Source organism: Lotus japonicus, chromosome 4 (genome assembly GCF_012489685.1).
Source record: "Lotus japonicus ecotype B-129 chromosome 4, LjGifu_v1.2".
NCBI classification, from domain to species: Eukaryota; Viridiplantae; Streptophyta; class Magnoliopsida; order Fabales; family Fabaceae; genus Lotus; species Lotus japonicus.
Window position 1 is genome coordinate 76,221,392 of NC_080044.1, and position 21,708 is coordinate 76,243,099.

The window sequence follows — 21,708 nt, forward strand, 5'->3', positions numbered from 1 at the left end:
TTTACTTTCATGGGAACGCCAAAAGTATCAGGGTCATTTTCCAATACTCTCTCCAACAGCTGAAACCATGAATTTAATATTTTAAGTCTTAGATGAAAGACGTAAAACATTGCACCAATTGCTAAGCAAATTACGTTGTGATTACGATGTTCTTGAATGTCTATCATATTATACAACCAATATCCTTATGAGCCAGATTGGCCAAAAGCATCTTGAAGATAAAATGTAAGATTCTATTCATCACTAGTGATGTGGTTCGGATAACATGTATTTCCATTATTTTCAACAAAAAAACATGTATTTACATTAATCTAGCATTTTCTATTTCATCATGTAGTAAAAAAAAGAAAGGGAAAACTCCTCTTTGTGAACTTTTAGTAAAGTGAGCAAGGGTGAACTCACCTTTGAATTTTAGCGGGTAAAAATTAGGATAGTCAAAAGAAATTGGGCACTAAAAATTAGGATGGTCAAAAGAAATTGGGCATGATAACATGTATTTATATTAATCTAGCCTGTTCTATTTAATATGTTGAAGGCATAGGAACTTTAGGCTGGCTGGCTCCTAAATAAATTCGTGGAGAACGAAAACCAAGAGTTTTAGATTGCTTCAGTCTAGGACGTGTATATATATATATTGGTGGGGACTAGCCCGGCTAGGGAATGGTCTCACACCAACACCAGTATGGAATAATTCAGAACTTTGACTTGTTCCACGACAACTAAGTTTTCCAATAGGTAAGGTAATGTCTCAACTTTCATGGCAAGTTTCATGTTGCAAAGGCAACACAAGTACACAAACAGAAAAGATAGGAAATCAGAACAAGACAAAAGAAATGATGGAAGAAGCATAGTGATAATAATTGAGGTCGCTTATTACCATTCCAGCCCACAGTACCTTAGTGGCCAAAATACCCCACAAACCTAGGGTCTAGCTTCCAATGACGATGTACTACTATATACATCTTAATGAGCAGGGAAGAAAAGATGTTTTCGAAATACCGGTAGAAAGCCACAAGAGGAGTTCCAACCAATCTCTGTAAGCCACAACAAAAAAATATATGTCAATCATATATTTTGGAAAATCACATAAAACAAACTATTTAAAAGCAAAATACCTTTAATCCTCCATCAATCTCATTATAGTGAGCGTATTTATTTCTAATCGCCCTTATCAAATCTATTGCCGATGTGAAATCATAATAACCTGTTTGGTTTAGGTCATTATATAACGTGTCCAACCTTTGACCCCAGTCCCCAACATTAATATTTGAAAGGCCACCCACAATACGTAACGATGTTGAGAAATTGAGCCTTTCGCTCACATCTCTTAAGAAGTGAAGCTTTTTTTTCAGTTGGCCAGAAAAAAGGATGCTCTAAAATATTCCTCGCACTTGGCCTGAAATTACACAAAAAGATGAGTGTTAAGAGTGTAATTGCTAACTTTATTGACTAAGAAAATATATAAGAGTAATTGAAAAAGATTATTTATATACCTTGATTTAGGTGTTGGGTATAACAAAGTCTCAATCATATGCTTAGCTTCAGGCATACCAGTAATTTGGCCGCACTCAGATTTATTATTGCTCAATATATTTTGTTCAAACTAATTAGGATGAAGTCCAAACGGATGTCCACCACGCGTCAGACAGTAGAACAACACTAACCCCAGACTGAAGCAATCTGAACCACGTGTTTGTTTTACAGAATTAATTAACTCAGGAATTGACTCAGGAGCTCGCCATCCGTAAGTTCCATTGCCTGCAACATATTAAATTAGCGGTTAAGAGTTAGACATGTTACAATTCTCTAATCTTTCTATCTCTCACTTTAAATTTGATCTAAGATTTCAAACCAAACCTTACTGACCAGAAATATTTGACCGAAGTGAAGATTGATCTGGAGGAAACTTTTTACTAATTCTCATATCTGCTAATTTTGCACACAATGTCGGGTCCATAGTCATTAATACATTTGACGGCTTCAAATCTCTGTGGAGAACGTTCATATTGTGCAAATGTGACACCTCTGTGACCATATCTCTGAGTACAACATATAAATATTTAGTCATTATGTACACAATATAAACTTATAAACAACAAATAAAAGGTTTATATCTACCCCATTAGCTTTCTTAATAAAGCGGTAGGGTTTCCGTTCTGCGTCTAAAGTGACGTAGCCCCAAGTTCATCCAAAAAAACTTTTACCATCTGATTTGGATTGCGCTGGCCTCCACTAAAATAACAAATGAAATCTTGTAGGGTACACCCACATCTTTCCAGCGCTATGTAGTAGAAGTTTTGACTTCGTCTCACAGTGTACATTCGGACAATGTTTGAATGACGGTCTGATGTGAGAAGCATATTCATTTCTCCCTTAAACACCCTATTGTGAAACTTATCAAGTCGTTTTACCGCTACGGGGAGATCTCCGTAGAGGCCTCGCAATACAGCTGTTGATTGAGATCCAAGTGCGATTTCATGTCCAATTGTTCAAATACTTGTAGCTTAGTATAATCAGTTAGGATTCCTAGTTCTGGTTCTGGAACCAAAACCCCATTCACCCCATTCCCTTCTGGTTCTGGAACCAAAACCCCATTCATCCTATTCCCTTCTCTTTTATTCAGTATGAAGATCTTGAACATAAAATATATGACAACTGCTCTAGCCAAGAATATGAGATTTTAGAGCATCATTTGTTTTTGGAACCAGAAAAAAAAAACTTCACTTTTTAAGGGATGTAAGTGAAAAGTTTTTTTAGGAAATTTCTGAAAACCTCCAATAGCTTTCTTTGGTTGTTTTGTTGAGTTATGAATTTGATGTTTTTGTGTAGTTTTAAACATCCAAACAAGGTGATGGCTTACCCTCCCTAAAATCTCACAAAACATAGGCTAATGCATATTGCTACTTAGTGCCCTACATAATGCTTAGTGTGTTTGTGTCGAACAATCAAATTAATACTTAGCATAATTTGTTATGTACGAGTTATTTGTCATACTTACCAATATATATATATATATATATATATATATATATATATATATATATATATATATATATATACACATCCTAGACTGAAGCAATCTAAAGCTCTTGGTTTTCGTTCTCCAGGAATTAATTTAGGAGCTAGCCAGCCTAAAGTTCCTATGCCTTCAACATATTAAATAGACCAGGCTAGATTAATATAAATACATGTTATCATGCCCAATTTCTTTTGACCATCCTAATTTTTAGTGCCCAATTTCTTTTAACTATCCTAATTTTTACCCGCTAAAATTCAAAGGTGAGTTCACCCTTGCTCACTTTACTAAAAGTTCACAAAGAGGAGTTTTCCCTTTCTTTTTTTTACTACATGATGAAATAGAAAATGCTAGATTAATGTAAATACATGTTTTTTTTTTGAAAATAATGTAAATACATGTTTTTTTTGGGTTGAAAATGCTAGATTAATACATGCATTTTATTTTTCCACAGTGATAAAATCTTTATCTTTTTTGCAGTTAAGGAAGTGCCATTGTCGGATGACAGAAGCTGAGGTTGAATGACACAACAAAAATATGATTGAACGACACAGCAAAATTTATATTTGTATATTGTATGATGCAAGAAACATACAAACTTCTACCTTAAATGTAGTGTATAAGGAAGTTTTTGGTAATATTTGTTGTATTTTTTTTGTGCATGGGAAAATTAACGTTTGTTGTATTGAACGAACATGTATTTACTTATTCTTTTATACTACGTAAATTATCTAGTTTACGTATTGAAGATTTTTACTATTAAACAACATAACTAACATGTAAGATACATACTATCACGTTTTTTTCAACAACAAAAAAGATACATACTATCACAGTTTAAATAAATGTAAGTTAATTCATTAATATATAAAAAAATGAACAACCTAAAATTTTCGTGCAACGCACGGGTCATCACACTAGTAATGTAAATACATGTTATCCGAACCATATCACTAATGTAAATACATGTTATCAATAATAAATCTGATTTCGACCAAATTACTGGTATGCCTGAAGCTAAGCATATGATTGAGACTTTGTTATACCCAACACCTAAATCAAGGTATATAAATAATCTTTTTCAATTACCCTTATATATTTTCTTAGTCAACAAAGTTAACAATTACACTCTTAACACTCATCTTTTTGTGTAATTTCAGGCCAAGTGCGAGGAACATTTTAGAGCATCCTTTTTTTCTGGCAACTGAAAAAAAGCTTCACTTCTTAAGGGATGTGAGCGAAAGGCTCAATTTCTCAACACCGTTACGTATTGTGGGTGGCCTTTCAAATATTAATGTTGGGGACTGGGGTCAAAGGTTGGACACGTTGTTATCTAATGACCTAAACCAAACGGGTTATTATGATTTCACATCGGCAATAGATTTGATAAGGGCGATTAGAAATAAATACGCTCACTATAATGAGATTGATGGAGGACTAAAGGTATTTTGCTTCTAAATAGTTTGTTTTATGTGATTTTCCAAAATATATGATTGATGTATATTTTTTTTTGTGGCTTACAGAGATTGGTTGGAACTCCTCCTGTGGCTTTCTACCAGTATTTCAAAAACATCTTTCCTTCCTTGCTCATGTGTGTATATGGTAGTACATCGTCATTGGAAGCTAGACCCTAGGTTTGTGGGGTATTTTGGCTACAAAGGCACTGTGGGCTGGAATGGTAATAAGAGACCTCAATTATTATCACTATGCTTCTTCCATCATTTCTTTTGTCTCGTTCTGATTTCCTATCTTTTCTGTTTGTGTACTTGTGTTGCCTTTGCAACAGGAAACTTGCCATGAAAGTTGAGACATTACCTTACCTATTGGAAAACTTAATTGTCGTAGGACAAGTCAAAGTTCGGAATTATTCCATACTAATGTTGGTGTGAGACCATTCCCTAGTCGGCTAGTCCCCACCAATATATATATATATATATATATATACACATCCTAGACTGAAGCAATCTAAAGCTCTTGGTTTTCGTTCTCCACGAACTAATTTAGGAGCTAGCCAGCCTAAAGTTCCTATGCCTTCAACATATTAAATAGAACAGGCTAGATTAATATAAATACATGTTATCATGCCCAATTTCTTTTGACCATCCTAATTTTTAGTGCCCAATTTCTTTTGACTATCCTAATTTTTACCCGCTAAAATTCAAAGGTGAGTTCACCCTTGCTCACTTTACTAAAAGTTCACAAAGATGAGTTTTTCCTTTCTTTTTTTACTACATGATGAAATAGAAAATGCTAGATTAATGTAAATACATGTTTTTTTTTTTTGAAAATAATGTAAATACATGTTATCCGAACCACATCACTAATGTAAATACATGTTACCAATTTTTTTTGAAAATGCTAGATTAATGTAAATACATGTTTTTTTTTTGAAAATAATGTAAATACATGTTATCAAATGGAATCCGAAAAAAAAAATGGAACTTGAGACCATGCAACTTAGAATGAATATTAGTATATGATTTACTATAAAATAGAATAAAAAATTTGGGCTGACCATTACCCCGGTGGGTTACCCCTTCGCTTCACCCAGTGTGTTGGAATACATATAAAATATAAAATTAAATGAGTAATAGAATTTTAATTTTTATGATAAATGATTCATGACACTTTCCACACACCTTCTTGTTCTGAATTAGAGGAAAACTCATAAACCAAAGGCTTAAACCTCATATTAGTCCCTGTCTTTGTGTCGCCGTCTGAACCAGGTCCCTGACCGGAAAAATTTGTGGAATCAATCCCTCTTGTTCAAAAACGTTTGGAGCCAGTCCTCGCCGTCGCTTGGAGCTCCGACGAGGGATGAAGTGGCATGCTGACTGTTTAAATTAAGGTGACGTGGCACTTAAAAAAATAAAAAAAAATAAAAAATAAACAACACATCAGAAATTTTTATTTTATTTAACAAAAATTAAAGCCAATTAACAAAACTAACCCTAAAATTTAATTAATTAAAACAATTAACAAACTAATTCTAAAATAAAAACAATCTACAGGAGAACTTTCTTCCTTTGAACACCACCAAGAGCTGCTTGCAAATCAAAAGAAGAAGAGGTCGAGAGAATGTCATTAGCAGCTTCCATCTCAACCAGCGACACCTCCTTCACCTTGAAACCCTAAGCCAGGAAGCAAGCAATATCGAAAAGAAGAAGAGGAAGCTTTGTTTCATACCCATACCAAATCTGCCTTCTGCTTCTTCATCTTCTCCTTTGTTTTGGATCTGATTTATGGGCTCAATTTTTGGGTGAGGGTGGGTTTCTGTGGTGGGTAGCGGTGGGTTTCTGTTGCGGATTGCGGGTGAGGGTGGGTTGCGGGTGAGGTGGGGTGGGTTGCGATGGGTTCTGGGTGGGTTTCAGGGGTGGGTTGCAGGTGAGTGAGGGATGGTTCAGAAGCTTTGTTTTGGAAGAGGAGGAGAAGGAGTTGTGTGTGGTGGTTGCTGCGTTGTGCTTCAGGTTGGGGAAGAAGGAGAAGAAATTGGCAACAACAATCAACTGATGTTCTATGAACATGGCCACCGTGAAATGAATTAGAAAACCCATATGGGAAACCAGGCGCTCCACCATACATGGTCGCACCATGAAACCCATGCAATTATAAAACCACCAAATGCTAGTGACAGTGTGAAATTCTCAAATCTTGCTGGTGCTGCAGGGGCAAACCCTCCCAAACCACTTGTTGCTCCAAACCCATGTTGAGCAAAGGGATTCGGTTCAGGTAGAGGAGGTGATGAGGAAACTGGAATTGGAAGTGTCGAAGGAGGTGATGAGGAAGAAGAAGAAACTGGAACAGGAAGATCTCCATGGTTGGTTCAGATTTGGGGTTTTTGGGTTGATTTTGATTTGGGGAGTTAATTAGATTAAGTTAATTAATTTAGGGTTAATTTAAAAAAATTAATGCCACATCACCTTTATTTAAACAGTCAGCATGCCACTTCATTCCTCGCCGGAGCTCCGAGCGCCGGCGAGGACTGGCTCCAAACGTTTTTGAACAAGAGGGATTGATTCCACAAATTTTTTCGGTCAGGGACCTGGTTCAGACGGCGACACAAAGACAGGGACTAATATGAGGTTTAAGCCTAAACCAAATGCATGTTTCATCAAAGAAAAAGTGTTAATTAGTTCTTACATTTTGATATTGCTGTTGCTGATTTTGGGTCAAAACCTATAATAAGAGTAAGCATTGGCACAAATATGCCACCCCCACCAACACCTCCCACAGTGCCAAATGCTGATCCTAGGAATCCAATTATGGTGCCCATTGCTACTTTCCACCCTAACTTCATCTCCTGCACAACAAAGGTTAAATCTCAATTCAAAATCTTTAACTAACAAACACTTGAAATTGAAGCTAAGATAAAAAAAAACATAAACAGTACATAAATTTTGATGAAACTAAATGACAACCATATTTTTGAATGAACACTCTTACCGGTCAAGCTAAGTATGACATAAACGTTTATTTATAAGTCATTTTAAAATTTTTCTTGAAATAAATCGAAAATAAGCTTTATATAAGCATAAGCTCTTTTTCATAAGTTATTCTAAGTAGCTTATGAAAATAAGCTCAAAATAGCTTATGGTAGGTCATAAGCTGTTTGTATAAGCTCTCCCAAACACTGACATAAGAGCTTATACTGTTAGATAAACTCAAATAAACTCTTTCAAACGAGGCCTATATAAGGGTAGTCATGGACGATCTCACAGATTAAGGAAACCTCTTGTTGTTAGTTGTCATTCTACAACCCATGAATCTGGACCAACTCGATTTTCAGAAAATCCTGCAACATACCGTTAAGGTTGACATGTTTCGTGTAATTGCAATGGGAGACAGAGGAAAGATATTTTGATAATTTGAGTATTTTTTCATGTAGTCAGAATAATTTTAGTGTTTAAATATAATTTTATATGAGCCATTCAATTTTTTTACATTGTAGTCCCCGTGTTCACCAAAAAAAAACGTTGTAGTCCCGTGGCGTGGACCACTAGAGACATACACCAAGTTCGTAGTAGACACTGCCTTAAAGTTTGTAATTTATGAACCTTCACTTCATTGAGGAAGAATGAAATGGACCACACTACCTTTAATGTATAGTGCAACTGGCATGTTGAAAGTTCACTATCAATTTGTTGAGTCGCATGAATCAAGAGAGATTTTTTTTATGAATGTCCTACAAGTATTTTTTCCAAAAATTAAATTTATGCTCTCATCTTATAGGGTTTGATTTACTTACCACTTAGATCAAACCTTGGAGACTTGGAGTTATTTAGTTAATATATATTATATATAAATCGATTTAATATGCTGATATAACCGTACAAAAATGATGAAATGGACATGTTGTCATATAGTGGTTGAGGTGCCGGATTCATATGAAATGTGATTTTAGGTCTGAATATAGTGTGACATATCACACCCAGTATGTGACAGATAATTTGTTACAGAGGCATGTATCATAGCACCTTAAACGGACAATAATTTTCCTATACAATGGCAACGCATGGATCAAGTCACTGTCTCAGATAAAGACAACTTCAATTTATTGTTTGGAGTTTATATATTTTAGATGAATATATATATAGCCTTAAAAAATATTTTTGTCCTTATAATATTATATTTTTTAATTCGATCATTTTAAACTTTTTCCTTATTTTCAGTCTTTCTAAAATTTTATTTTTGTTTCTGTCCTCAGTATTTCGGTTTAAACCAAACGGAAGTCCAATTGAGTTTGATTATCACTCAGGCAGTAAATCATATATTCAATGAAAATTCCACAAACCACCAAAACCTTTTTTTTATTCTTTTTTGTTTTCTTTTCGATAAACTACTTTTTTTCCTTCAATATATCCTCACAGCCGATAGTCATGAAACTAATCTTGCGAGGCTTTGAAATCACATTGAGTGGATATGCACCTTCTAATAAATGTTTCTCCACACACACTATTCAGGAATCAAATCAAATATTAAATACTTTTTTTTTTGGTCAAAAAATATTAAATACTTGAAGAACTCAATTATCGGCCAAGTTGTTGTGTTACACTTTTTTTTTTTGTCAAATGCTACACCTTTGTTTAAAAATTAAAAAATTAGGCACTAAGGCCTAGCCCATTTCTGAATAAACCACCAAACTTCCATTCACCAAGACAAAAAATAAGGCACTAAGGTCTAGTCCATGGGCTTTGCTAATAAGGTAATTTTTTGTATAAATCCTGAAAATGAAGCCATATAGATGTCTACACTTTACAACTGAGCATCTTGAACTTTAAGTTCTAACCCCGTACAAGCAAAGGTTTTCAAACCCCATGTACTCCTTCTTTTCAATTCTTTCAATCATGTTTTCTATGCCTACTCCTCCTGTAATTTGAAAAATAAAATATAGAACAATTAAAAGTTACCTCAAATAAGTAAATAAAATATTCTTATTATCTTTGGTACATGAAAATGTACTTACTCTTAAATTATAGGTCATGTTACTAGAGTATAAATACCATCACAAAAATGAAAAATACCAAAAGAAGGTCCAAATGAAACTTGCCTAGTGTTACTCCACTCACAACCATTGTGAAGGCTAGGATGAAAATGATCACAGATGCTCTTCCCAGTATGGCAATCAACTTTCTCACTAAATGTTGCCCAACAAGTGCAGCAACAATGGCTACAGCTACAAAGTAAAGAGCTGCAAGATAAACAAACATTGAATATTAATAAGTCCATAATAAAAAGTCATTGCTTTATTTTATGGTAACAATCCTTTTCTTCTTAACCAATTAGTTAGTTACCTAACAACCCTATATATGTGTTCTTGGAGAATGAGAGATCTGGAAATATTGTTATAGCATGTTTGGATTAACTTATTTTGCCTCATAATCAAACTTGACACTCAGAAGCTACTCATAAAAGCTTCTTCACATATTGATTTTGTCTCTAGAATCTTGTAAAATGATTTACAAACATGCACAGTTCCTTCTATTAATTTGACTTACCATAAGGAATAGGAAAACGTTTGAGAAGGTAATATTCCACCACTGACATAGATGCAGAAAATGTCATTGCAAAAGTGGATGTAGCACTTGCCACCTTCATGGAAATTTCCCCAGACAAGGGAACCAACATAGAATCTTAGTCAAGTAGTCCTCAAATCTTCATTGAATTCATGGAAAAGAGAAAGGGTCAAAGGTACCTGAGGAGGAATTCCTAGTCCAATGAAAAGGGGTCCCAAGATGAATCCTCCACCAAGACCAAGCAATCCACCAATTATGCCAGCAATTAAACCACAAACACAATACAGAATTAACTGCCAAATTCGCCAATTTATTTGTTGATCACCCTTGGATGCTATGTATCTTTGCCCTTTGTATAAAAGAACAGCCTCATATGAACTCACTCCTACAGCAATGGGAACCTGAAATAAAAGAAACTAATTATCATGATATTGGTGGTTCATTGGCTCTTTAACAAGATCTGAAGTTAAGGCCAAATCAAACTCTTCAGTGCTCAAAACTTAACCAGGCGGCCAGGCCAAGTTGTTGAGTAATTCTGCTTCATAAACTTTGAAAATTTTGGTTTCTAGCTATTGAATTCTCCTAAAGTAGTTTATACCTGAAGTAAATTCAATGTCCAGTATAACACTGAGCAAGTTGTTGTGTAATTCTGTTTCAAAACAAGAGCATATGTTATCACCAATTTGATCAATGTCCACCAATGCATACAAGAGAATCCTAAACGTAATTTATGAGTTGAATGGCTCATTTGATACTAACTTTTCCTATCTGCAATGCAAGTATCATGATCCACACAGATGAAAGAATTCCAAGTTCCTTCCAATAGATATTCTCAATAACAGAAACCTGCATTTTGATTTCCATTAGAAACTAGAAAGAATAGATGTTTGACATAGAACTATGGAAGCAGAAAATCACAGCATTATCTATTATACTTTTTTCCTTGATTGATTGATATTGGTGTGACTCTCAGTGACTCTGTCTCCTGTCGGAAGATCATGTGTAGCATCTTCAATCCTTCCAATATCTAATTAGACTGAAAATTAGCATGACATGTTTGATAAACGCTCTCTCTACATAAGGCTATAATTGATAGAAATAATATCACACCACATACCATTTAACTGTGAATTCAGCTTAGTTTCCTGAAATTGTAACAATGATGCATTAAACCAAAGCACCAAAATGGGAAAAAAAGAGAAGAAATATAAAAGATGAGCAACCTTCTTGACAAGGGTTTCTTTTTTCCATGTATCAACACCCTTTAAGAATACTTTAATTGAAATGACTGTTTCACATGAAGATCACATCAAGGATAGGCAGAAAATGGAAAGTAACTGAGCAAAGTCTCAATTTAATTAAGCAATTGTTACCAGTGAATAATATGATTAACATAGTTGTTATCATCCACTCAGGAAAAGTAACATTGAAAGCAACTCCAATACTGATTCCAAGCATCAACATAGGTTGGAAAAGAAGTGCTAGATCATAGTCAATTACAGGCAAGTCAAGGGTTGGGTGTCTTTGCCTCAAGTTGTAGAAAACAGTTGCTCCTGCTCCACCAGTAATCACGACTTTCGCCCAAAACAATATAATAGAAACATAAAGATTCTATCCATATAAGGTTTCCAAAAATTGTCAAAATAAGCATTGCAGTGGTAAAAAAAAGCACAAAGAAAACAAGGTGACTTTTAGCAGAGGCTATAGCCTATTGGTTGCAAATGGAATTTTGTCCTTTTTGGTTGATTCTGTCCTTCCTAGTACACTTTTGAAGTGGGGAGTATAAGGGTCATTCATAATGTTTATTCTACTCTTTTCAATAAAGAATTTTATGTGTTATGTAAAGTACGAGGGTCCTTGAGTTTGCTATGGATTTGTCCAAACTATATTCTAGTCATTCTTTTGATACTATTTGACTTAGTCATGGCTTGACTATTGATGATGTCACGGAGGATAATGGAACCGCCGCGAATAGATATTTTTCGTGGCGGTGTCGAATGAATTCTACAATGATAAGTGAGATTTTTCATTTTATTTTATGTTTTGCAGTGGTTCCATTTTCAATATCCCGCTCCTAAGTTTAATTTCATTCATATTTTCCCTAAAGATTTCATTCCTTCTCGCTCTCAACCCTCGATCAACCTCGACCTCCATTTTTGTGACTCTCTCGACCCTTAACTCTCATCTCCTGCTCAATTGTCTCTCGGCCATAGCTCAACCCTTGTTGTTGTTGGTGGTCATGTGATGGTAGTAAATGCGGCGATGTAAACCACCACAAAAAACAAATTGTGGAGAATCCAACCACCACATAATAATGTAGACACAACTGCGGAGAATACTTTTTTTCTTGTATATATATTATGTAGTTTTAGTTACTTTAATGATTTTTATATATATTTTCCGTTTCATTCTTTTTAAGATGATAAAATTTCGTGATGATTGATTTAAGGTCCCCAACTAGCTAGTCATAAAAACAGGAAGAGGGGAAAAATATTTCTGACAATGAGGATCATCATCCCCTTGGTTCGTCCTACTCTGTTGGATCCTGGGAGCACCCCGGGTGGTTGCTACTGGGCGCGGGCCAAGAAGGTGTGGATGGTTGGCAAGCTTGTGGGTTATATGTTTGACGACGGGGATGAGGCGACTATCCGCGGCCTGACAAAGGAAATGGAGGAGTGGTGGTCGCCTTGAGTGACGGGGTTGCTTTTGGTGTTGGCTTTTAGATCTGGTTTAGGTCTTCAACTTTACTTCGTTGGTTTTTTCTTTAGTTCAGGGAGGTTCTAGCTTGTTGTTTATAGGGTGGATTAGATTTTGTGTATTCTTGTGGATGGTTGGAGTTTTTAGTTTTTGGTATTTCCATTATCCTATCCCTGAGCTCAATCTCCTCCCTCTTTTTTAATTAACATATGACACTTCGCATTTATACGAGACTCATGTCTCTTCATTCACTCTATCTCTGCCCCCCCCCATTCATTTTTTGGAAATTCATATATATAGAAATGTAACTTTGTTGCAAAATTTTAAATTTGTATGAATACTAAAGAACTTAGTTTTAATTTAAAACCAAAGAATGTGTTTAAACTAATTTAGTTCTTCGAGCTTAAAAAAAATTATAAGAAAACTTAAAAGGAAAAAAATACTTTTGTTACCAAATGCTACAAAACAAAGCAAATAAGTTAATTCCAAAAACACCATTCACATTGAAAATTCGGCTTTGATTATGGATTAAGGAAGCAATCTTGTACCATCCACATACATATGTTTAGTATCAATAATGTTCACACGGCCAGATTAAGGAAGCAATCTAGTACCATCCACATACATATGTGTAGAAAATCTCATGACCCAAATTCTATGCTTTATCAAAGAAGAAGAAAAAAGGGGGATTGAGGAATTGAAGAAAAAATTTAATTAGTTCTTACATTTTGATATTGCTGTTGCTGATTTTGGGTCGAAACCTATAACGAGAGTAAGCATTGGCACAAATATGCCACCCCCGCCAACACCTCCCACAGTGCCAAATGCTGATCCTAAGAACCCAATTATGGTGCCCATTATTATTTTCCACCCAAATTTCATCCCCTGCATCACAACAAACACAAACAAATTAAAGGTAAAATCTCAATTCAAAATCCTTAACTTAATTACAAACACTTGAAATTGAAGCTAAGGTATAACAAAAACAGCACATAATTTTTTTGTTGAATGAACACATAACTTCTTACCGGCCAAGTGTGTTGATAAAATACGTTAGCATGATGATCATTAGCATCATCAACCCTTTTGGTTTCATTGGATGAATGAGAACAAGTAACGGGAGCTGAAATCATAACAACAAGAAGAAAAGTGATGAGAACTCTTTCAGCAACACACCTTTTTGATTCATGATCCATAGCCATCATGTAACACTCTTCTAAATCCAAATCTAGTGCAAGTCCCTTATATTGATATATTATGGAAAATTTAAAATAGGAGCTTGGTAATTGTTGATGATGCTATTTGAGTTCAATCTATATTTAGGAACTTAACCAGAGAAAAATCTCAGGCTTTTGATGCTAATAAGTTAAGTGGTCTCTATGCTTTGTGTTTAGTGGTCTTTCTCATCTTACATAAATAAGATTATGCGTATACTTTAATTCCTTACTCATGGAAAGGCTATTCCCACTTCTGTCCTAATTATTGCTTACAGTATAAGGACTTGTCTGTATATTGTGCACTAAGAAAAATCATGTGCACATTATAAATTACCTGTAATAATTTAAGCTGGAAATAAAGAAAAGTAAGGTAAAAAAAAAAATGAAAAGTAAAAGTAAGGTAATTAAACCCAGGGGAAATTGTAAAGCAATCTAACACGTTCTCCACTAATTAAGTACATATACAATTAAATATTCAAGATCATGATATCCTTTCATATTCTTAAAAAGACTTCCATATTAAGGGCTCTCCTACTTGCATTTAACATCAAACTGTATATTTGTGTCAAGTGGATCTATTCTGATATTCTCTTCAAGTTTGAAATAAAAAATAACACAGAGATTAATTCTTTATAGTAAAAATCATAATATTTATGCAGGATATTTCAATCTAAAAAGTATGAATTTTCCAATATCAACAAAAAACCGCATTATCTTTTTAGCATGTGTTTTCTGCGTGCCCCTCAGGCTCAGGTAACCAAAACCTTTTTTTTCTTCTTTTTTCTTTCTTTCAATAAATTAAACTACTTTTTTTTTCCTCCAATGCCTCACACCGAAAGTCATAAGACTAATCTCGCGAGGCTCTGAGATCACATTGAGTGGATAAGCATCTCTTAATAAATGTTTCTCCATATACACCGTTCAAGAACTGAATCAAAGACTTAAAAAACTAAATTATCTATAAGTTGTGTTACAATTTGTTGATTTTTTTTCGAAAAAATAAAAAACTTAGGCACTAAAGCCTAACCCATTTCTGCATAACCACCAAACTTTCATTCACCAAAACAAAAAATATGTCACTAAGGTTCAGTCCATGGGCTTTACAAATAAGGTAATTTTTTTAGACAAATCCTGAAAATGCAACCATATAGAGTTCTACACTCTAAGCATCTTGAACTTTAAGTTCTAACCCCGTACGAGCATAGGTTTTCAAACCCCATGTACTCCTTCTTTTCAATTCTTTCAATCATGTTTGCTATGCCTACTCCTCCTGTAATTTGAAAAAAAAAATCGAACAATTAAAAGTTACCTCAAATAAGTAAATAAAATATATAGTTAATTATTATCTTTGGTACATGAAAACTATAGGTCATGTTACTAGAGTATAGATACCATCACAAAAATGAAAAATACCAAAAGAATCTCCAAATGAAACTTGCCTAGTGTTACTCCACTCACAAAAATTGTGAGGGCTAGGATGAAAATGATCACAGATGCTCTTCCCAGTATGGCAATCAACTTTCTCACTAAATGTTGCCCAACAAGTGCAGCAACAGTGGCTACAGCTACAAAGTAAAGAGCTGCAAGATAAACAAACATTTAATATTAACAAGTCCATAATAAAAAGTTATTGCTTTCTTTTATGGTAGCAATCCTTTTCTTCTTAACCAATTAGTTAATCACCAATCCATCATGAAGTTACTTAACAACCCCTATATATGTGTTCTTGGAGAATGAGAGAATTACACTTCTGGAAATATTGTTGTAGCATGTTAAAATTAGCTTATCTTTCCTCAGAATCAAATTTGACACTCAGATGAAACTCAAAAGCTTTTCCAAACATGCGCAGTTCCTTCTCTATTAATTTGACTTACCATAAGGAATAGGAAAACGTTTGAGAAGGTAATATTCCACCACTGACATAGATGCAGAAAATGTCATTGCAAAAGTGGAAGTAGCACTTGCCACCTTTAAGGAAAATTCCCCAGCCAAGGGAACCAATATAAAATCTTAGTCAAGGAGTCCTCAAATCTTCATTGAATTCATGGAAAAGAGAAGGGTCAAAGGTACCTGAGGAGGAATTCCTAGTCCGATGAAAAGGGGTCCCAAGATGAATCCTCCACCAAGACCAAGCAATCCACCAATTATGCCAGCAATTAAGCCACAAACACCATACAGAATTAACTGTCGAATTCGCCAATTTATTTGTTGATCACCCTTGGATGCTATGAATCTCTGCCCTTTGTATAAAAGCACAGCCTCATATGAACTCACTCCTACAGCAATGGGAACCTGAAATGAAAGAAACTAATCATCATGATATTGGTGGTTCATTGGTTCTTTAACAAGAGTTAAAGTTAAGGTCAAATCATACTCTTCAGTGCTCAACACTAAAGGCCAAGTTGTTGTGTAATTCTGTTTCAAAAACTTTGAAAATTTTGGTTTCTAGCTTTTGAATTCTCCTAAAGAAGTTTATACCTGAAGTAAATTCAATGTCCAGTATAACACTGAGCAAGTTGTTGTGTAATTCTGTTTCAAAACAAGAGCATATGATATCACCAATGTTGATGAATGTCCACCAATGCATACAACTATACAAGAGAATCCTAAACGTAATTTATGAGTTGAATAGCTCATTTGATACTAACTTTTCCTATCTGCAATGCAAGTATCATGATCCAAACAGATGAAAGAATTCCAAGTTCCTTCCAATAAATGTTCTCAATAACAGAAACCTGCATTTTAAATTTCATTAGAAAAAAGAAAGAATAGATGTTGGACATGGAACTATGGAAGCAGAAAATCACTGTATAATCTATTACTTTTTTCCTTGATTGATTGATATTGGTGTGACTCTCAGTGACTCTGTCTCCTGTTTGAAGATCATGTGTAGCATCTTCAATCCTTCCAATATCTAATTAGACTGAAAATTAGCATGACATGTTTGATAAACACTCTCTACATAAGGCTATAATTAATAGAAATAATATCATACCACATACCATTTAACTGTGAATTCAGCTTAGTTTCCTGAAATTGTAACAATGATGCATTAAACCAAAGCACCAAAATGGGAAAAAAAGAATAAATAAAAAAGATGAGCAACATTGAAGCAACCTTCTTGACAAGGGTTTCTTTTTTCCATGTATCAACACCCTTTAAGAATGCTTTAATCGAAATGACTGTTTCACATGAAGATCACATCAAGTCATCAAGGATAGGCAGAAAATGGAAAGAAACTGAGCAAAGTCTCAATTTAATTCAGTTTTTGTTACCAGTGAAAAATATGATTAACAGAGTTGTTATCATCCACTCAGGAAAAGCCACATTGAAAGCAACTCCAATACTGATTCCAAGCATCAACATAGGTTGAAAAAGAAGTGCTAGATCATAGTCAATCACAGGCAAGTCAAGGGTTGGGTGTCTTTGCCTCAGATTGTACATAACAGTTGCTCCTGCTCCACCAGTAATCATGACTTTCACCCAAAAAAAGAGACAAAAAGATTCTATCCATATAAGGTTTCAAAGAATTGTCAAAATAAGCATTAAAATTTTAAAATTGCCAAAAGCACAGAGAAAATAAGGTGACTTTGTAAAGTAGGAGAGTCCATGAGTTAAGTTGTTATGGATTTGTCCAAACTATATTCTAGTCATTTTTTGATACCTATTTGACTTACTCATGGCTTGACTAGTGGTGATGTCAAGGAGGATTATAGAACCGCTGCAAATGGATTACTTTTCGCGGCAATGAATTCTATGACAGCTAGTGAGATTTTTCATTTTATTTTATGTTTTGCGGCGGTTCCATTTTCCGTATTCCGCTCTCAAGTTTAATTTCATTCATATTTTTCCCTATAGATTTCATTCCCTCTCGCTCTCAACCCTCGCTCAACCTTGACCTCCATTTTTATGACTCTCTCGGCCATTCATTCCCGTCCCCTGCTCAATCCTTGTTGCTATTGATGGTCATGTGATGGTAGTAAACCCAGCGGTTTGAACCGCCGCAAAAAAGCAAATTGTGGAACTGCCTTAAAAAGAAAATTGTGGTGAATCCAACCGCCACATAATGTAGACACAACTGCCAGAGTTTTTTTTTCTTGTATATATATTATGTAGTTTTAGTTACTTAAATGATTTTTATATGTATTTTCCCTTTTATCCTTTTCTAAATGATAAAGTTTCGTGATTATTGGTTCAAGGTCCCCAAGACCCCAACTAGTTAGTATCTGCATGGAGTCAGAAACTAGGAAGAGGAGAAAAATCTTTCTTAAAATAGGGATCATGAATGGGGACAGAGATAGAATGAATAGTGAGACAGAGCCTTGTACAAGTCTGGTGTCATGCTTAAATGAAAAGAAAACAAAGGAATTCATGAATGTTATTTAAGTATGCTGCAAAATTTTAAATTTGTATGAGTATTAAAGAATTTAGTTTTAAAATCAAAGAGTGTGTTTTATATAATTTAGTTCTTCAAGATTAAAAAAATTATAAGAAAACAAAAGCAAATACTTTCCTTACCAAATGCTACAAAACAAAGCAAATAAGTTAATTCCAAAAACACCATTCACATTGAAAAATTGGCTTTGATTATGGATTAAGGAAGCAGTCTAGTACCACCCACGTACATAATGTTTGGTATCAATAATGTTCACACGGCAACACACCTCCTTGTACTGAATTATAGAAAATCTCATGACCTAAATGCTATGTTTTACCAAAGAAAAATAAGGGATTGAGGAATTGAAGAAAAAAATGTTGATTAGTTCTTACATTTTGATATTGCTGTTGCTGATTTTGGGTCAAATCCTATAACGAGAGTAAGCATTGGCACAAATATGCCACCCCCACCAACACCTCCCACAGTGCCAAATGCTGATCCTAGGAATCCAATTATGGTGCCCATTACTATTTTCCACCCAAATTTCATCCCCTGCATCACAACAATTGTAACAAAACAAAAATGTAAAGGTAAAATCTCAATGTAAAACACAAATTTTGATTTTTGAATGAACACTAGCTCTTACCGGCCAAGTATGTTGATAAAATACTTTAGCATGATGATCATTAGCATCATCAACCCTTTTGGTTTCATTGGATGCATGAGAACAAGTAAAGGGGGCTGAAATCATAACAACAAGAAGAAAAGTGATGAGAACTCTTCCAGCAACACTACACCTTTTTGATTCATGATCCATAGCCATCATGTACCACTCTTCTAAATCCAAATCTAGTGCACGTCCCTTATATTGTTCCTATATATTATGGAAAATTTCAAATAGGAGCTTGGAAATTGTTGATGATGCAATTTGTGTTCAATCAATTTGGGAACTTGAAAGAGAAAAATCCCAAGCTTTTTGATGCTAACAAGCAAGTGATCTCTATGCTTTGTGTTTAGTGGTATTTCTCATCTTATATAAATACAATTATGCGTATTCTTTAATTTCTTACTCATGGAAAGGTTATTCCCACTTCTGTCCTAATTATTGCTTCCAATATAAGGACTTGTCTGTATATTGTGCACTAAGAAAAATCATGTGCACATTATGAATAACCTGTAATAATTTAAGCTGGGAATAAAGAAAAGTAAGGTAATTAAACTAAGGTAACTTGTCTATATATTGTTAATCATGTCATTTACAAATTTATTACTAGTAACTACTTTTCTTAAATTAGGTATTTATAGGGAGTATATTCTAACATGTTTTCCACTAATTAGGAAAGCGGCACATACCAGGGGCGGAAGTGCAACCCTTATATCGGAGATATATAGGATAGTTTTTTTTTTTTTTTATAAGCAATCGCTACACTATTAAGTACATATACAATTAAATATTCAAGATCATGATATCCTTTCATATTCTTAAGAAAACTTCCACATCAAGAGGCTCTTCTACTTGCATTTAACATGAAACTCGTGTATTTGTGTCAAGTGGATCTATTTTGATATTCCCTTTCAAATTTTAAATAAAAATATCATTTAGAGATTAATTCTTTATAGTAAAAATCATAATATTCATGCATGTTGTCAAGCTTAATGTCGATGAAAGTTACTATGAGGAGGAAAATGTGATGGGAGCTGGGGGTTTGCTTCGTGATCATAGGGGTAATTGGGTTAGAGGTTTTCAGCACAAAAGTAACCGTGGTGATGCTTTCCTAGCTGAAGCCATTGCTCTGCGTGCCGGTTTGCAATTAGCGTGGAATCTTGGTATCCGCAAGCTGCAGTGTGAATCGGATTGCAGAACCCTTATTCATGCAATCCAAAATAGATCCCAGGCACTCGCACAAGACCAGCTTATGATGGTTAATGAGATTAAAACTCTGTTGCAACTCCAGCGGCAGGTTCTTCTTAGCTGGGTTCTGCGGGAGGTGAATTCAGCAACCGACTGGCTGGCCAAGGCAAGCTCATAATCAAGCCCTGGGCTTCTCTATGGTGAACTCGCCTGACCTTGAGCTCCAAGTTATCATCCTGAAAGATGTCCTAGGCATTCCGTAGTTTTTGTTTTGTTGTCTTTTCTTTTCCGATGTATATAAAAAAAGAATATTTCAGTCTAAAAGTATAATTAATTTGCCAATATCAACAAAAACTGCATTATAGCATGTGTTTTATCTAGGATTTTTACCAAAGTGGTGAATTTAGGCTAACCGCCCCTACATTTGGAAGTCCAAATGATCAGCTGTACAATTCAAAAATTTCAAATCAGCTTATTAACTGCCCATATATAAGCTAACACTTGATCCTATAAGTCAAAATAAGTTGTGTAATTCAAAATGTCTAAATAAGCTAATTAGCAGGTGATCCATCAAGTAACAACTGATGATCCAATACCTCACAATGGATCCTTTAAGCCAAAATCAATTGTTAATTAATTCGGAAGGTTCAAATTATTTGATTTGCTGCATGTGTCACCCATGAACTAATCGAAATTCCAAATCAGGATATTATAACAGATCCTCAATTATCACATTTGACTTAATTAACTAGAATCAACAATCGATCCAGCATCACAGCCAACGCCATTAGCTGGCATTTCGTTATTTTTGGGTAATATTAACTATAGACACAGTCAACATTGTTTTTATTTTAAAATGTATATTGTAGAGTAAAATAAAGTTATCTGATGAGCTTTTATTTAAACATATATGTATATTGAACTTTATGCATTGTATTTACTGATAAACTTGCCAAGAGAGCAGTCATGGGTTATGTGGGAAACAACTCCTGATTCTGTTCTTCGGCTTCTAGGCTCTAGCTTTAGATAGTGGTCTTCCTTAGTTTGTATCTGTTTGGTTTTGTTTGTTTCCATTGCACAGCACCAAAAAATTAAAGAGTTATATGATTCTGTTCTGCATGCATTTTCCTATACATGCATGAACATATTTTCATGTTATAATATAGTATTCAATTGGAATTTTCATTACTTGCTTTGCATATAAAACAAAGTTGCAAAGAGAAAAAAAAATTGTAATTCAATTGGAAAACACGAGTTGATTATGCTTCCTTTGTATAGACATTTGATCGAAGTGGAATGAAATCTCAACATCGTGCACTGATTATGAAATGATGATATAATGATAGTTGTTTATTTATGCTCATTGTTATAAAGAAATATTTAAGTCATCTAAAAGGTGGACAAGATCTTATAATTTATAACATGAATATAATATAAAATTGTGATCCTTATTCAACAATTTAAACATTTGAAATAATTGGTTTCTGACATCTTTGTCTATTAATTTTTTTTTTTCTAAATTATTCTCACAACCA

At 34.4% G+C, this 21,708-nt stretch overlaps 2 protein-coding genes across 3 annotated transcripts; both read right to left on the reverse strand.

Moving 5' to 3' along the window:
• Positions 1 to 9,019: 9,019 nt before the first annotated feature.
• Positions 9,020 to 14,096, reverse strand: LOC130709942 (sulfite exporter TauE/SafE family protein 3-like). Its single transcript, XM_057559072.1, has 12 exons — positions 13,755 to 14,096; positions 13,452 to 13,611; positions 11,403 to 11,603; positions 11,253 to 11,317; positions 11,147 to 11,174; positions 10,965 to 11,056; positions 10,789 to 10,875; positions 10,628 to 10,678; positions 10,209 to 10,430; positions 10,012 to 10,105; positions 9,564 to 9,704; positions 9,020 to 9,382 (listed from the first exon to the last, which is right to left on the reverse strand). Exons 1-12 carry the CDS (start codon positions 13,929 to 13,931, stop codon positions 9,291 to 9,293), a joined length of 1,410 nt encoding a protein of 469 aa, XP_057415055.1. The 5' UTR covers positions 13,932 to 14,096; the 3' UTR covers positions 9,020 to 9,290.
• A 788-nt stretch (positions 14,097 to 14,884) lies between these two features.
• On the reverse strand, positions 14,885 to 19,315 carry LOC130714358 (sulfite exporter TauE/SafE family protein 3-like). 2 transcript variants are annotated; one of them, XM_057564255.1, is made up of 12 exons: positions 18,968 to 19,315; positions 18,714 to 18,873; positions 17,219 to 17,419; positions 17,061 to 17,125; positions 16,946 to 16,973; positions 16,766 to 16,857; positions 16,592 to 16,678; positions 16,422 to 16,472; positions 16,014 to 16,235; positions 15,818 to 15,911; positions 15,383 to 15,523; positions 14,885 to 15,213 (listed from the first exon to the last, which is right to left on the reverse strand). In XM_057564255.1, exons 1-12 carry the CDS (start codon positions 19,145 to 19,147, stop codon positions 15,122 to 15,124), a joined length of 1,413 nt encoding a protein of 470 aa, XP_057420238.1. In that variant the 5' UTR covers positions 19,148 to 19,315; the 3' UTR covers positions 14,885 to 15,121. The 2 variants fall into 2 exon arrangements, with proteins under 2 accessions (XP_057420238.1, XP_057420239.1); XM_057564256.1 differs by lacking the exon at positions 16,422 to 16,472.
• Between the last annotated feature and the right edge of the window lie 2,393 nt (positions 19,316 to 21,708).

What these genes read in the sequence shown, in the direction of transcription:
- LOC130709942 (XM_057559072.1), bottom strand. Translation starts at nt 13,931, where the DNA reads ATGATGGCTATGGATCATGAATCAAAAAGGTGTGTTGCTGAAAGAGTT. An exon ending in TCAATCAATCAAGGAAAAAA is followed by an intron (nt 10,876 to 10,964) that starts GTATAATAGATA and finishes ATCAAAATGCAG; the next exon opens with GTTTCTGTTATTGAGAATAT. An exon ending in GGACATTGAATTTACTTCAG is followed by an intron (nt 10,431 to 10,627) that starts GTATAAACTACT and finishes CTTTTATTTCAG; the next exon opens with GTTCCCATTGCTGTAGGAGT.
- LOC130714358 (XM_057564255.1), bottom strand. Translation starts at nt 19,147, where the DNA reads ATGATGGCTATGGATCATGAATCAAAAAGGTGTAGTGTTGCTGGAAGA. An exon ending in GCTGAATTCACAGTTAAATG is followed by an intron (nt 16,858 to 16,945) that starts GTATGTGGTATG and finishes CAGTCTAATTAG; the next exon opens with ATATTGGAAGGATTGAAGAT. An exon ending in GGACATTGAATTTACTTCAG is followed by an intron (nt 16,236 to 16,421) that starts GTATAAACTTCT and finishes CTTTCATTTCAG; the next exon opens with GTTCCCATTGCTGTAGGAGT.